At 37.4% G+C, this 17,320-nt stretch overlaps 2 protein-coding genes across 9 annotated transcripts in view; one reads left to right on the top strand and one right to left on the bottom strand.

Annotated features, from left to right (window-relative positions):
- Positions 1–17,320, bottom strand: part of STXBP3 (syntaxin binding protein 3) — a 43,157-nt gene that overhangs the window by 8,698 nt on the left and 17,139 nt on the right. For 4 of the 5 annotated variants that reach the window (XM_051805352.1, XM_051805342.1, XM_051805361.1 and 1 more), the window contains 3 exons: positions 16,714–16,799; positions 16,176–16,324; positions 13,079–14,486 (listed from right to left, as the gene is read on the bottom strand). In XM_051805352.1, coding sequence (XP_051661312.1) covers positions 14,395–14,486; positions 16,176–16,324; positions 16,714–16,799 — 327 coding nt within the window. In that variant the 3' untranslated portion in view covers positions 13,079–14,394. Of the gene's footprint in view, positions 1–13,078; positions 14,487–16,175; positions 16,325–16,713; positions 16,800–17,320 lie in introns of those variants that run through there. The other variant, XM_051805332.1, reaches the window with a different exon arrangement.
- On the top strand, positions 874–12,253 carry AKNAD1 (AKNA domain containing 1). 4 transcript variants are annotated; one of them, XM_051805207.1, is made up of 15 exons: positions 874–988; positions 1,613–2,622; positions 3,242–3,301; positions 3,610–3,739; positions 3,837–3,988; positions 4,098–4,157; positions 4,649–4,782; positions 5,127–5,262; positions 5,931–6,094; positions 7,673–7,758; positions 9,237–9,359; positions 9,446–9,556; positions 10,466–10,547; positions 11,363–11,498; positions 12,128–12,253. In XM_051805207.1, exons 2-15 carry the CDS (start codon positions 1,765–1,767, stop codon positions 12,245–12,247), a joined length of 2,352 nt encoding a protein of 783 aa, XP_051661167.1. In that variant the 5' UTR covers positions 874–988; positions 1,613–1,764; the 3' UTR covers positions 12,248–12,253. The 4 variants fall into 4 exon arrangements, with proteins under 4 accessions (XP_051661167.1, XP_051661154.1, XP_051661176.1 ...); XM_051805194.1 differs by having other exon boundaries at positions 1,469–2,622; XM_051805216.1 differs by lacking the exon at positions 3,242–3,301 and having other exon boundaries at positions 874–2,181.

Raw genomic sequence — 17,320 nt, 5'->3', positions numbered from 1 at the left:
CAAAAGCAGAGGGGGAGGGACTACACTAACAAGAGCTACAGTCTAGTGGATAAATAAGACTAGGTCTGGTATAACCTGACTTCAGATATGCCACAATGTACTGCCCAACTCGAACCCGTGCAGAGCTCAGAGCTCCTTCCCCTGTGCCTCTCTCCCTCCTCGCGGTGTGCTGGGTGAGCCTCTGGTTCCGCTTCCATGAACAGCCCTTCCACTCCCGCCCTTGGACTTCTATTTTCTGTTCATCACCTACACCCACCCTGTTAAGGGCAGCACAACTGCTCAGAGCTGCCTGTTGGTCCCGGCTCCCTCCACAGACACCCGGGCGGTCTCTCCCTGGCTCAGAACCCACCCGGCCCGCCTGCGCGGCCACCTCCTGTCTTTGTTCTCACAGGGAGCCCGGCGGCGCCGGCCCGGGCACGGAGCGGCCGCACCATGACCGTGTTCGCCAACGCGCGGGGCCGCTCGGCGGCGGCGAGGGTGCCGCAGCCCCGCGCAGCCGGGACCTGAGCAGCTGCCGCGGCCGCGCTCGGAGCCCCCGTCCCGGCGCCGCGCTCACCTGTGTGCCGGGCCGGCGGTGCCGTGCGGGACCGGCAGTGCTGCGAGGGCCGGCGGCTCTCAGGGACCGGGGGCAGACCCCGCCCGCCCACGCGCAGCCGCTCCCCGAACGCGCCAATGGGAGGCGCGCCCGCCCTTCCCCGGGGCGCGGCGCCCAACGGCTGGAGGGCGCGGCCGCCGCGTCATTTGCACGGGCCAATGGGGAGGCGGCGGGGGCGGGGCACAAGCCGAGGGGCGGGGCGGCAGGAGGGCCCCGCCCGGTGTGAGCGCCCAGCGGAGCGCGGTGCCGGGCACGGGGACGGGGAGCGGGGACGGGCGGGCCCTGCAGCACAACCGCGCTGCCCCGCCGGAGGGAAGCGCACGGCCGCGCTGCTGCACGTAGGAAAGCGGTGCTGCAAGTTCGCCTCTGCCAACTCCAACCCCCGCAGATGAGGTGAAACCACGCGCTTTTTGAAGCCGAGCTCTTAATTAAATGCATTTCAGCTGGCGGAGGGGGGAGAGAAACAAATTGGAAAAAAAAAATGTTTGCTGCTTTTTCTCTGGTGCAGAAGCTCAAGAAGCCCTTTAGGGGGGGTGAGGTGAAAGGTGGGAAATGGTGCGGGGTTTGTGTTTGGGATTTTTAAACCTGATGTTGGACTCCAGGACCACTGGGGGCTCTGGTACCAAGTTTTTTTGTCTATACAATTACAGCAGGATTACCGAGCAAGGCCAGATACCTGGCCCTAAGCTCAATGCTCCTGTTCCCAATGCTTTTGTCATTTGTGCCTTCCTATTCCCTCCAGCAGTTATTCCAGGCTTACAGTAGTACAAACATGGAAACAGCCCTTTCCAGAGGATGTTTCTAAAAAAGCTACAGTAGGCAAATAGACATTAAGTATATAGATAACTAGATATTATTACTGATACATTCCAGATTTTGATCCATGCAATAATAAAAGCTCTGTCCAAAACTGGCGAAACAACGGCACTTACATTCTAAATAAACTGGGTATGGAGACTACAAAAAAGTGCAAACCATCAGACTGGATGAAAACTCAAATGAATAATTCCTTTTCAGATGCATTAGGCTGTAGCTTGGATGTAACTGAAGAGGAACAAGATGAATTACTTTATGATGGAGATGTAGAAATAACACATAAATATAATAATAATTCGTATCATTTGAATGACGGTATTTGTACAGAAGATATTTCTGGTATTTTAAACCTAATGTGTTCTGAAGATAACAAATACACAACAGCAAATTATGCAGCTCATCCACAGCCTGAAGAATTCTCCAGTCAGCATAGAAGCACCAAAGGAACAATGGGAGTTTCAACTGAAATGCCTGGAAGTGAAGCTTCCTTTAAGAAGGAATTCCCTGTCGGTAGTTCCAGTAAACCAGACAGCAAAGAACATTTAACTACCTCAAAGATGTCCGATGTCCTCCTGCATCATTTTTCTGAGGGAGAGTTACTGAGCACATGCCAGTTAATTGAATGTGAGATGATACCAGAATTGTCCTTCACTGACAGTATCGATGACACTGGGAGCGAACCTGAGCCTTCAGAACACCTCAGAGGCCCTTCAGTGCAGGAACAGTGGGCAACTACCTTTGAAGAGTATCACTTAGAAAAGCACAAAGAGGTAAACTCTAGTGGTAAAAATGAAAATGTGTTAAGTGAAAATAGACCTGTTTCAAAGAAACCTTGCACTGGTAAGTGTGGGTGCACACAAGAAAATTCACAGCTGATTAATGAGAATGAACATACACACACCTTTCAAAACATGAAAGATGAGAGAGGCCTGTTTAAGAAAACAGTTTCACCTTGCAAGCTCCAATATAGCCAAGGTCAGGCTCACTGTTGCCTTCCTGATTTCTATGAAGTTGCTTCAGAAGTAAAAGTACCAAAAAGAACTGACAATATTAACTTAGTTCCTACAACTGGGAGAGCAAAACCCTTCCCTATTTTGCTAAGTAAATCAGTAACTGTGAACAACATGCTGGAAAATAAGAATTACTTCAATTCTGCTGAAGTAGAGAATAAAGAAGAAATGAGCATTTCAGAACTGCTGCAACAGCTAAAGGTAATTAGGATGCTTGAAGAAATTCATATTTGAGTGGTTTATTGTAAGAAGATATTCTGTGTCCCATAAAATCTAACATGACTAGTTCAGGCAGGCAGTACATCACTTGACTCAAAAACTGCTTTCACAAATAAAATTTAGTGGGACTGACTTCATACAACAATTTCATTACTAAGTATTCAATGACTAAGTATTATATAATACTCCAGTATTTAACACTGGAGTATTATTTGTGATGATAAAGCATCCTATCAAATCATTAGGAAATACACCACAAATTTTCATTTCTAGTGTTATATGTAAAGGTTTAAGTTCACCAAAACTACTTAAATGTATTTTTAATAAAACCTTTCTATTTTTATACTGTGCCTGTATTAAGAAAACTTTGGCCTTTTTTTACATCTTAAGACTCTTCAACTATTTAGCCTGGTATTCTTTTTGAAGGATTTGTTTGACAACAATATTTCTTTTGTTGTAGTAAATTTATTTTAGAGTAGTAATTTTGTGCCCTGACATGGAGTTCACTCACAGTCCATTCCTAGATTTAGATCTTAGTAAATCACTCAAGATGTAACAAGGTTGTAATAGTTTTCCCTATTATTTCCTGGCTGCAAATGAGATACTGACTCAGCATGCTGACACCCAGAATCATATAGACCATCTGAGATTTAATCCCAAGGTAAATCTCTCAAAATACTTTTTTTGTTTTCAAGTCATTCTTCTTTATCTCTAGGACTGACTATCCCCTAAAACTATTTTGTCACCTTCATGTTGTACTTCCCATTTACACAAATCCTCTTTATATTTTCACAAGTATTTAAGTATTTATACAATGAGACACTATATACATCTAACTATAAACTCAGAAAATTATATGGTACTGTTAAACATTTCATTAATATTTTGTGTTTTGAGTTATTTCTAAGTTTGTTGGTTTTGTAACTGTTCTATACATTATATCTATAACCAAAGTTCTCACTTTAACAGATACTTCCTCAGTCAGACTTTCCAAATGCCAGCACTGCCATTTCCTCAGGAGGTACTGGGACAGCACCTGGCATCATCACATTAGATGCTCCCATCCCTGTACAATCTACACATGGTTTGCTTAAAGCAAGTAAATAAAATTAACTATGCAAATGACTATTTTATGTAACTTGATTACACTTTTGGGCAGACATTTCAGCTGATCAGTCTTATCTTGTATCACACAGGATTGCAGCCTGGAACAGCAGCATCAGCACTACCAGCAGCTGGTATGGTAGAAGCACGATGTCCAAATCCTTCTAATTCACTGCCAGAACTAACACTAGGAGAAAAGATGTCTCAAATACTAAAGGATCAGACAGAGCAACTGACAAAGAAAGTAAGAGCTCTGTTTCAATATATACTTTGCACTGATGCTTAAATTCCATATTCATTTGGCATATTTCTTTTCAAAATCCCAAATAAAAGTCTAATATTTTGTCTTTAAGGTAGAAGACTTCTCTAAGCATATGTCCCAAGAAACATTCTTTTTACAAGACAAATATCTGGTAAATTATTTTACATATTTTGAGCTATCTGAAATGCACTTTACATGGCTGTAGACTTACAATTTTCTGTCAAGTTGTTCATGTTCTCCTCAAATGAAATGTTTACTCTTTTTCTCAATTCAGACCAAAGGTACAAGTTTAAGAAGCAAAAATGAAGGTGTTCAGTAGGTGGTTGAATTCTTAAATCTGTTTTAAGGATTACAGTTCAAAACTATTAATGAAAGGCCTTAAATTGCCATGTAATTTCGGAATTTTGACACGTAGGGCATCAGTTCAGAAGTCAGGGTTTAATATTTTACTTGTACATAATAGAGCAGCACAGAGTACCAGGTGATCATACAATATGCAGTCCTGTTCCAATTCAGAGAATTATCAAAATTCTTACGAAGAGCACTGCAAACAGCATCTGACTCACAAAGCAAGCCACAGTGATAGCTACTTATGCTAAATGATAGTGACATTTGCTATTGAATTCTTTCTTATTGATGAAGGCTTTAAATCAACTGAAAAGATACCTTGATGCCTTGGAAAGGAATTACTTAACAGCTAGAGAAAAGCACCATAACTTACAGCTGCAGAACTTCAAGGACAAGTCTATCAACATTGGAGAGTTTGATCCTGACAGGTTGGAAGATAAGTGCTAAGTAGTACATCAGTATATTTTCTGTATTTTGAGCGTCTTACAACTTTTACTTCATTTATCCATTAGAATTTTTCTGAAGTAAAAACATTATGTCATATGTGGTAAGCTAAGAGTGATTTGGCCAAAATTCATCTTGGGCTTTATATATCCCACTTATAATTAGGGTATCTATTTAATTAATTCAGATACTTAAAAGGGACTCAGTGAACTCCATTAATTTTATTTTTTTTCCTATGAGAAATGTACTGCAATGTCCCATATCATAGTAAGAAATAAAAGGTCAGTTTATACAGGTTTAACTAACTGTGTATTGCAATTGGATTTAGAAGGGTGGAAGGGGGAATATTTAGACTTGGCATGCTGCTTGAAGACATTCAAGAACAAATGGATCACAGCAAACACAGCCTGTCATCTTTGCTGACTTCCTATGAAGCTGCCTATTCATCACATTCTTTTTGTGAGGTAATTGAGTTTTATTATTTAAAGACTGCAATTTTTCTGTTTTACTGATGCAAGTCTCAAGAACATAAGTGTGGTTGTAAAATTGTATGTTCTCTAATAAGAGCATGATGCTTTTAGATAGCATGTTACTTCAGAGAAAATATTTAATGAAATATTAACTTCAGAATATTTCATTAATTGTAACAGAAACCTAAGCATTAAAACACTGCTGCACTGAAGATTCTTAATTCCAGTTTCCAAAGCATTTATTTCAGAGTAAAAAAATATAAGCAGCTACTTTGACTTCTACAAAGCTGTCTTTGGGGGAATAAATCAATTCCCACTGTCACTTAGTGGGAAGAAATATTACTTTGTTTGTCCATGATTTTTAAGCTGCAGAATTACTAAAAGACCAAACAGTATTGTGCTATAGAAAATTGAGTTTACTGCTAAGTATAGTAATATTTTATCCCAGATCATAAATACACACACACACACACAAAATCTTATGCCTCCTACAAATCTACAGATAAGCCTCACCCAATGCTTTCATAGTCAATGTTTTACATAACATTTTCCTCTGAAGCCCAGGTTAGGAGAAACTCAGGAGATACTGTTTGGCAGAAGTCACGTGCTTGAACTGCAATGACCACATCCACCTGTATCTGTGCTGTGGTTACTTTGTACAGGGCTCGGTGGTTTCAAGCATTGCTGATCCTCCAGAAAGAAGAGGCACTGAAACTCCATTTCTTTACAAGAACCATGAGGGAGAAAAGAGTCCCACAACTGATGTAATCCCACAGACAAATCAACTTTATTTAGAAGGCAAAAAATGCTGTCTTTGTCCTCACATGTAAGTGAAAACTTGGAAACAGCTGTTAAAATTTTTATAAAACTGTACCTAAAATTATTTGCTGAGTAAGAAAATTGGAATGACTGGAATCTCTGAAAGCAACACAAATATTTGCAGAATAAAACTTCTACAGAATTCTGTAATTACATACCCAAGAATTCCTCCCATTCCTCCCAGCTTGGCATTCCTACCTTTCTGAGTCTGAAAGTATTTCCTAAAGCCAAAACACTACTATCGCTTTCACCTAGAGTTAAATCATACTTCTGTATAAAATTAATTACAGCCACACAAATTCAGGACGTGAATGACTAGTCAAAGCATCACAATGAAATTAGAAAAATAAAATAAATGGTTTCCCCTTAACCAATCTAAGGTTAAAAAAAAAAAGAGAGCTGCATCAAGTTCCAGAAAAGCAGCAGAGCTTGGGAAAAGAAGGTCTGCTAGGAAACAAGCATTCTTCTAACATAATGGTAGGAGACCTCTTTTCATACTTTTTTTTTTCCAATTTACATTATCTTACTGAGTTTTGAGGGCGCACAACATTTTCCCTCCAGTTTTTGCACAGCACAGTGTCTCAGCTTTTGTGCTACTACAGCTTATCGTCACACTCACAAAGGAGAAATATCAGGATCCTCAGACATTTTTGAAATCTGTGATAAAGTTTGCTGCTCTCAGGACAGATTTAACTGTGTTTACTAACCCGCCTCTCTTATTTTTCAGAGAACAAAACCCTACAAGCAAATGCTTGCCTACAAAAAATAATTAAGTAATTGAGAGAAAATAATTAATATATATTAATCCTTTCAAAGCAACATGGTTATTTTGGAGTTTGGAATTTTGGCAAATTAAATCTCTATCCAGTGCTAGATCTTACAATACATGCAGCACAGAACACAATCATACTAATCTGAATATTCCGTCCGATTATTTCACAGGGTAGATGTTAATATTTGTCTAGTCAAACTCACCTAGCTTCCACTTTTTTCTCTGTCATTGAAAGAAAGTTAGCTCAATCTTCTGATCATTATGTTCATGAATGGGTGAAAAACTTTCCAAGTAAATCTGATCACTCTGTACACCCTAAATTGAAAATACACATCAAATAAATAAGGAACTTTGTTCTTGTCCTCTTAGAAGGTACATCTCAAATATTCCTCTAATTATCTAAAGGCAGTGCTATTAAAGCCTTAATAACTCAAAGTTACTAAGAAACCAAATCCTATTTAACATATGTCGTAGCAAAATACTATCAATGGTAACACATGTATAAATATGTAAGATTTCATACAACTTCACTATTTGAATATGTGATTATCAAGACATCTACTTTTAAGGGTTTTTAACAGCTTGTTAAGTCAGAATGTGTTCTTTAACTAAAGAGGTCATTATTTTGCAATTGGTTAATTATTAATTTAAACTTCTACTTACCACCTTTTCAGATAACTGAGTTCTTTCTATGAATAAATCTGATTTCCTATCAACTAAGAAATAGTTAATTATTAATATAAAATGCTTTTAAGTCTCATCATAGAAGCATTCAGATACAATTAAAATATCATTCTGTTTCCATGCTCAAAGAAATATAAACATCCAGGAAAGAAAAACTGGAACATCTTCACTCTTCAGTCAGAGAAAACCAACTGATTTATCAGATACCAACCTGAGTAAGTCATGATGGCATACAAAGGTCAGAACTGTGCTTAAACCTGCTACTGAATCCTGTTAAGAAATACATTCCTGTCACATCTCAACTACATGAAAATTGTAGTTTCAACAGATGTTACTGCTTAGCACAGCACAAAACACTAAGAATAAAAAGGAGGCTAAAGGGGACACCAAGTCAAATTCATTATGGAATTCTCAGTGACAGACCAAGAGGCAACAGACAAGTTGCAAGGCAATTTTCAGTTAGATAAGAGCAAAAAAATTATTAAGTTGGGGTCTAGTCAAACATTGAAACAGTCTGCCCTGAAGAGGCTGTGGTATCTCCATTCTCAGAGATATTCAAGACTCAACTGGACAGGGTCCTAAGCAACTTCATTTAAGTTGGTCCTTCTTTGAGAGGGGGCAGGGCCAGATGATCTCCAGAAGTCCTATCCAACCTGAATTAGGCTATAAATCTAATTCAGCTTTCTAGAGAAGGTTCCAAATATTGCCACTATTACCATTTTTAGAGCATGACAGTGATATGCACACAATGCTTTGTTTTTTCTTCTGATGTACATTTATTTCATGTCCTAGAAGAAGATTCCGAACTTGACAACTGAAACATTTCGTAGCAGTACTTCCACTTTCACTTTTGGGATTCAACTTTCTTATTCTGCATGAATAAGTTCTGGCATGAAAATACTGCAAAAAGTTTTCCTTGATCTTTGATCCATTCAGGGTTGACATAGACAAGAAATACTCTCCCCTTCCTTAGTCAAGCTCTTAATAATATAATTTCATCAAATCCAAACTAGACCCCACAGAGGCTACTATGAGCTACTTAAGTCAGTTGTCAAGTCATCCAAGACTTCAGCTCTTGGAAGCTTAATAGCAATCTGTAGGCATTTGTCTCTCTTAGGGCATCCCAATTTTATCTTTCCACTGCAGAATATTTTGAAGCTGTTAGTACCCAACAACTAAAGAATAGCATGAGCTGTCTAAATATATAGGTTATTCTTACCTTTGGTCTATCTATTGTCCTTGCTTGTGATACTTCTTTGTGATATGCTTGTCTTTTAATATAAGACACTGGGACCATTACTGTTAGTACTAGTTTGTGCAAGAGTTAAAGCAGTGCTGTACTAGAGCTGCCCAAATTCTCATCACATTTCCATTAGGCTGCACTGTTTGCACAACACTATGCACAGGGAGATGGAGTGCTTCATTTTTTTATTAAAAAACAGTTCTTGGTCTGAAAATAACTATCACCAAAAAATAATAAAAATCTACATTCAAGGCTTACAGTCAGGGCTGAAAGCCAATCTTTAAAGCTCAATTCCCACACTCCTGTAAAATGGAGGAAAAAGTACTTCCTCAAATTGCAGTATCATTAAGGGCTCTGAAATTATGATGCTGAAAGCCAAATAATTACCTGGATACACTAGCCTAAGTTTCTAATATTTCAGAACCTTTTAACTTATTTTTTGAATTCTAGGCAGTGATTCAGAAGACATCTCAGTCTACGATTCTTATAATGATTCACAAAGCAAGGACCTTGTCAGCTGTGACACTCAGAATTACAAATCATTAAATACGAGATTATGTAGAGAGAGAAAAGGTACAATGATTGCAAAAATATTAATATCTACAAAGAAACATGGCTTATAGTGTTTGTTTTTCTAAACAACATGTCTCTGTTTTCAGGACTTGGAAGCAGATGCCCCAGGGGAAGCAGAGATCAAGTTAAACTCAGGAATTACAAAGAGTCTGTTCAGTCTTGTGCCCTATGTAGAAATAAAAGTTCTGGTTCATCCTGTAAGTATGATGTGTTACTGAAATAATTACCAACCATAGGCTAGATTTTAAGGGGCAAGAAGCCACACTGCACATATCAGGCCAAATTTAATTTAGTATAAGCAATCATTAGCATTGTAGCTGAAACAGTGGGGTTTTATAGATCCTGTAGAGCAAAAATCAGGAAATCCAACTTTTACACACCTGCCCAAGTTTAATCCCCATGCACAACAGCTTTAACCTTCTCTGGTTCTTTATGAGAGGAGTGCCTTTCATATTCCATTCATGGCAGGAATATCTCATTTTGCAGAGCCACGTGAAAGAATATGAAAATTGGGTACTACTGTGCCAACTTTTACAGTGCCAGCCATTGCCTAAAGTAGTGTAAACAAGTACTAAAGAAAATTTCAGTTCTACACTCATCATGTGACATGCAGCAAAGTAAAGGAAAGACTAATAAAAAAAAAATTAAATGTTTAACATCTACTTTTTAAAGTCACTTATCTCAGACTCTCTCTCTACCATAAGAAAAAATTGCTTAAAGAAAAATATAAAATTTGAACAGTCAGAAGAAAGTAAAGTTAGCTGCTTGTCTCTAGCAATTCGGTGAAACTATAAAATCAAAGCAGTACTCATGTAATTAGTAGGATTATGAGAATCTGATTATTCTCCCCCCTACAGCCTTTCACTGTACGAAATAGAAATGTGCATACCATTTGCCACAGAGCTAAATTCAACAGCAAGCACAAAAAGGTTAATCTGTCCTCATTTACAAAAAACTTAAGCGTATTCAAGTTTTATTCATCAGTGATAGTTTGCTTGATCTTTTATTTATGCTAAATGGAGAAAAATGTTAAATACACAGAAAATTCACAAAAAATTACCTTTTTTTGTTTTTGCTTGTTTTAAACATGGCCTCTATGACTCCAGCTTATTCACAGAAAAGAATCTCCACAAAAAACGCTCAAAAAAAAAACCAGCCACATGAAATTGTAAACAGACTTTCTGAAAGGTAAGCTGTAGCAATAACTACATAGTACATAAGAAAATCCCATTGTTGAAGATCCAGCAGGGAAAAACACACCAGTATCATAGGCAGAAAGAATGTTTTATCTTTTGCAGTGCATGTTGTATATTAGAATTTTACTCAGTAATGAATTTAAAATATATACTCTAAGAACATGTATAAATAGTTCTTAGAGTAGTTTTTCAGTCTTTCTAAGTTAATGAAGAGTAAACATATAACTTCTTTATCTGTCACATTTAGTAATGAAAAGAAATATTTAATTTTAAGAGGATGTTCCCATTCACTGATTCAAAGGCAGGTCTGTATTTTCAGAATGCAGCTCTGTTTGCTGCCAACTATTTCTTTATAAGTAACAGTCCTCCTTTTAATTGTTGTGAACATTAAATAATTCTGGGAGACCAAGAAGTAAAATGGATTCTTAACTGTAGCACAGACTAGACTGAAATGCAGACAAGTTTTGTTACCATATTTTTTGACTCAATAGCAGTAATGGCCTGGAAGTACAGCAGCTGCACTTCAGAATCAATGGCACAGACCCCTGTGTGAGAGAGAAGCACCAAGAGAGTGATGCTGTGAGAGATTTCCTTACTCTGCATCCTGGCATGTTTTCTGTCTTACTGCAACAGAGATGGAACACAAATAATGATGGACTGTGTTTTACAGTTAAATGAAAAATTCTACTCACTGTAAAATTAGCTTGCAAACCAGTGTGCTATCAAGGTGTGTGTATTTAATTCAGACTTCAGAAATTCTTTTGCTTACTGAAATTGTTTGTTTTATTCTCTGTATCTTCTCTTTAGGGAATCCTTTGAGGCTGCCAAAACCTGCTGTTCAAGCACATGCAATAAAATTCTTGTTTCACATCAGTACATCCCCAGCAAGAAGTTTGCCCAAAGCAAATCTGCAATCAGAAACGTCAATGATTCCAATGCAAATGTAAGACTTGAAAGTGAAAATTGAGTGCAACACAACTATCTTGGAAAGGTTAAATCCACACATCAAGGCACTATTGAGCATCCCTTTCTTAGTAAGCTGATTATTACAATCTAAGCAAACCTAGACGATTTGAGGATAAGACCGTATGGAGTTAAAAACCCAAGCATTTTAGCTCATATATTAGTATATAACTTCATGTAAGTATGTCCAGACTTTTCATGCAACTTAGTCCCCATATGAAATGATCAGGACAGAATAGTAGCACTGCATCTTACCTCTGAAATGGTTTCACATACTGAAAGAATGTCAAAACCTAGCCATACAAACTACTATCACAACCACAAGAAAGCCTTCTCGATACCACAAACATGCACAACACTGGCCCTGCTACTTTACAAAAGGTGTAAATATCCCTCAATTCCAATGATTACATAGTCAAAGAGAAATAAATAACAGATACTTCCAACTTGAATCATGGAGCAGTCTTATCACATAACTCAAGTTCTACTTCTCAACATGTATTCAGAGTGAAAATCGTCCACAAAACCTTAAACATCACCTTCTTTTCTATACCTGTGTATGCATTTGCCTTCGCTATTAACAAGGCTACATTTTATTATTTCCAACAGATTTTAAGTTCTACTCTGGATCATGCCATACAGACAGCAAACAGTTTGAAGAAAGCTACAGAACGAATGGTACGAGCAGTTTCAGAAGATCTGGCTAAAGTCAAAAGAAAACCACTTTAGTTACCCAGTTTCAAATGCTATATTGTTTTGCTGCTTGATACAGAAGTGTTAGGACCTCTGCAAATATAAAGTGATGAATACAAATATCAAAAAGTCAGCTAGCTAACTTTGTCAGCTGTTCTGTAACTGTTAGTATTAAACTACACCAGATATAAAGGTATTCCACAAGTTTATGCTCAGTCTCAGAACTCTAAAACAAATTACTAATTCTACTGAAAGTCCTTAGTAGGTTGGCTAAAGGTACCTTTCTCTAAGTATCCATTGCTGTGTACAGGTACCTTTTTCTAAAGTGTCCACCTAAGGTAGCTTAATAAAAATTGGATTAAACAAGGAAAATTAACTTTCTGACTTTGATTTCCCCAGACTCCAAAGTGTGAGAATAAACCTCAGTCATTACTAAGTTATTATTTCTTCCCACATTTTAACAGCAGCTGCTTAAACACACCAAAACAGCCTCTGCACCTGAGACACCTACCTGCAAACGTCACACTAACATACCAAGTCACAGTTCACATTTCTAATTATTTTGGTTTTACAGTGCTCTACATTGAGTTGGGTTTTTTTATAGTTACAAACTAGAATTCAGAAAAATGTTGTAGGTATTTCTGCTAATTTTTTAAAGTTTTGATGCACGTGGTGTTTGATGAACCAGTTAGAGTGTTGTTCCTGTATTCATATTGAAAAAAAAAAAAGTCAGAATACATTCAATTCCTAACTCATTTAGGTGCATTTGAAAGATAAAGCCACTTATTCTCACCATGCTACATGTGCTGCAACATCTTAAATTGTAACTTTCTCACCTTTCATTCCTCTCTAATGTGTGTGTGGGGGGAACTTAACCTTTTTCCACCTAATTAACTCTGAATGATCTTACCTAGCAAAAATATTCTCTTAACCTGCTAGTTAACCTTAGAGCAAAATAAAGAGAAAAGAAACAAATCCACCTTTATGCAAAACAAGAAATTAATTCCTTTATGGTTGGGAAAAATGTTAATAAAAAACCATGAGTAATCTATTATTTTTCATTACAACATTTCTCTCAGCTTCTACATACAACAAACTAACATTTCAAGGCACATAAATACAACATCCCTTCAAAAGTTTAGTGATTTTAATTATGTAATTTTTAAAGACACATCTAAACATTACCAGTGTTATGGAATTCATACAGTTTAGATTATTCCCTTCAATGTAAATTTAAGTATTTCTTTCTTATGACATAACAAAGCAGACAGAAGAGTAAATTCTCTTGAATATATCAGGTTTTGTCATTTGGTTTTCTTTTAGCTTTTCTTTTTTAAATTACCAAGCCATTTGAAAGATTCAACTGCTTCCCTTCTTTTCCTCTCCTTTTCCTCTGCCTCCACTTCCTCAAGAAGACATGCTTATAGTTTTGGAATTTCTGTATCACAGGCAATTCAACCTCTAACAGATGCACTATGTAGACACAATCATAAGGAAGTTGCTAAGAAATTAGTTTTTTAAAAAAGCTTCATTAATAATCCCTGTATATACTTAAATATAAAGTGTACTTCAGTGCACAGTTGACAGCATTTCTTCAGTTATTTATTGTGATTAGAACTGCTTAATACTTCTGTGATTAACTATCTCCCTGACCCAGCACCATCTAAAAAGCCTTTAGATTTTTCACAATTAAATATATTTAAAGAATTTTCAGTGAGTTACTTTTACAGAAAATATTACACTTTAAGATACTGCATTTGTATGAAACATTTTTACCATAAACCCATATATACAAATTTTCTCCTGAAGCCCCTACCCAAGGGCCTAGACCCTTTTTAATTCAGTAATTTTTAGAAATAAATTCTATTATATAAAGGTTTCACAGTTCTCAAAGACAATTCCAGTTTATATATAGTCACAATAACTTTTAGCATAATTTCTTAGGAACAAACATGCCCTTTTAAAAAAGCACTTATAATATTAAATACAACCTAAGAAACACATGTGTTTAGTTTTTCCTCTCTCTGCCTTCTACTTCCCAAAAAGCAGCAAATTTAAATTATAACATGACTTTCCATTAGTCAGAACCATGTAGTATCATAGTGCAGTGTTTGGAAAAGTCAGTTCCATTAGAGTATGTACATACTGTTTGTCTTTGTAATGCATCATAAACATCACCATATCTATTCATCCTTAATGGAGACCATATCCTTGGGTTTAGTAAGGCTCTTCACTTCATCCAGTAGTCTTTTAGGTGTCAAAATATGAGTAGAACCTGACAAAAGAACGTAAATATTAACTGTGTCAGTCAAATTCTGACTGTCAGACACTCCCTCTTTAAAACATCAGTGACATGCTGGCCTGTTTTTACTGTACCTGCAAAACTGACAAGTACAGCAGTTCAAAGCGTGTTCATATAAAACACCATCCTATAAATGTAAGTGTTACCATTAGGTAGGAAATGTCCCTCTCCCACACACACACCCAGATCAGGACTCGTGCTTGGAATAAAAGTTTCAAGTCCTGTGGCTTGAACCCAGGCCACTTATGCTGTGTACAGCTGTCCCAGCCTGCAAGAAATCTGCCCGGTGAATGACAGGCTTTATCCTAGAATCAAGAAACTACCTGGATTAAAGGTCATCACAAACAGTGGTTTTCCACAGAAATATCAGTTACAAAAAACTGGCTTTTACTGACTAACATTTCTGCGAAAAATTTACAGCAAATTCCAAGTCTTGAGCAGCAAAGAAAATCCTTAGTATTCTTCAGGACTGCACAACTCTCTTATTCTCATAGAGAGTAATTATAACTTCTGCCATGAAGGGTCACCCTACAGTTCTAAAGGCAGTGCTTAACTGTTTAAGATTACAGCTGTCTGGAACTTTTGGTTTTAGCAGTGTCACTCTGAGTGGGCTAGTATTCCTTGAGTTCTGAATCACAAATGCAGCAAAATTTTAATCCTGCAGTAAGCCACATGGAAATCTGGCAAATTTCACCTTCCCTCAAAAATCAGGATTACAAACAAAACTACAAGAATCATCTCCAAACAAAAGGGAAGATAGTGCTGTGGTTAGTGCTAGATACCACAGTGAAAGAGTGACCACTAAACATGGTTTTGTAAGCAAGTCTCAGATGAAGAAAGTCTGGTTGATCTGCATTTCTGTTATCCTGGTCTTTCTGTTGCAACTCAAAACTAGAACCAGCATTAGACCTACCTCAACCACCATCAATGAAACCAGCAAAGAAAAAATTAACCAGAAAAACCAACCACACACAAACACACCTACAAAACCCCTGACTATTTAGAGGTAACAGACTCTAGATCTCAGAATCAAGGTTGTCATTGTTTTAGGAAAGGACTTATTTAAAATCATGGTAGATAAATTCAAGCCTTTCTGAAACTCAAGACCAAATTTAACTGCCAGACAGACATTTCAAGCAACTTAAAATGCTTTAGATGACCCTGCACCCAAATATCAGTTGCCCCTGCAGATGCATACAGGTCTCTGGTAAGGTCCTGTATTTAGAGCTCTGTTTTGATATATCGTACTACTTCCAAAAGCAACAGGAGCAGCAAGTGTCACTAAAGGCAAAGCACAGGCAGATGCAAAAGTTGTGAGGAAGCTGTAATGCAAGGAAACAGAGGTATGTTTAAATCCTTTTTGCTATACTTCAACATATTTCTGACATAATTCACGATGGTTCTTCTGTACAGCATAACTACCTTTTTTGTCCTTAATACCCTGTTGCAAAAAAAAAAAACAAACCTCTAAACACCAAGCAGCCTGACCAAAATGAAAAGATGCTTCTAAGTGCATGGTTTTAAGCAATACACTGGTTATACTATTAGTGTACTGAACCAACACAGGGCATGTATGAAAAACAATCCCAATGATGATCCTTACAATTTCCAGAAGCACATGTAGTACAGTGCACACACCACCCTTCTCCAAGGCAAGCTTACCAATAACAACTTCACAGGACTTGTAGGCTTCAGAAACCTCATAAGCACAGCGCATCTCAGAATATGTGACTCCCCCAATCACAAATATAATCAGCCTTGCACTGCTCTTCCGCTCCTCTCTGGAACTACCCTTAGGTTTCTGGCGTGCACTGCAAAAGATTTCAGAAGATGACATTTATCCAGCTTTACTGATTCATTTTTGGTTAAAATTATATACTTAACAAGCAGTTAATTCCTGTCATGCAGTTCATGGTTTGATTGTAATTTCAGCTAAAGTGTTTACATAAATTGATAATTTATCAGTTATCAAAAGGGAGGTACTCCAAGTAAAGGTCTATATGACTAAGAAGAATTATTAAAATAACAACCGAGTTCAGTACGTTTTAGATTAAATAAAAATACAGGCTTGAGAATTTAGCATTACCTTATATACATTATTTTACCATTTAGTAAGCACACCTCCATAACTCTTTAGAATGTATATGACAAAAAAACTGAGAAAGGGGTAAACTATTTTTCAGGAAATAAAATTATTTACCTTACTGCTCCTGAACCATTCCAGGTGGGAGGACACCGGGAAGAATAAGGCCAGTCTTTTGAATCTAATTTGTTTTCTATAGCATCCTGAAGGGCAAAACAAAGACACACTTTAAACAGCCTTGCAGACCTAAAACCCACCAAGTTTCAGCTTCATCAGTAAGGATGTCTACCTGGAATTTAATGCCAACACATTCAGCTTAGAATAACCAATTGCAAGTCGCATCTCATGAACAACAGTCCTATGTAACAAAGTGCTAGACCACATAATGCTAAAATGTATTCTAAGTCTTTTGTGTATCACAAGGAATTGGGAGAACGCGTTTTTTTATAAACACAATATTGATTTAACTGTTCAGATTTTACAAGCAGTTTTTCATCTGTAACAACCCAAAGTATTTAATTTCTCTACAGCAGTGTATGAGAGAAGTCAGAGTCCACTAAAAATACAAATGAGCATGTGAAAGCCACCAAAATCTATGAATTACAGCATTGGGTCAGATTAAAGGTCCAGTGAACTCACTACCCTGTCTGACATCAGTCACTAATTGATGCTTAGGAAGAGGTTTAAGAATAAAGGAACTACATTTCCGGCAAGAAACATCTTC

Source organism: Manacus candei, unplaced genomic scaffold (assembly GCF_025592945.1).
Source record: "Manacus candei isolate 608988 ecotype Guabito, Panama unplaced genomic scaffold, ASM2559294v1 h1tg000005l, whole genome shotgun sequence".
Lineage (NCBI taxonomy): Eukaryota > Metazoa > Chordata > Aves > Passeriformes > Pipridae > Manacus > Manacus candei.
This window is presented reverse-complemented; position numbering and strand designations above follow the sequence as displayed.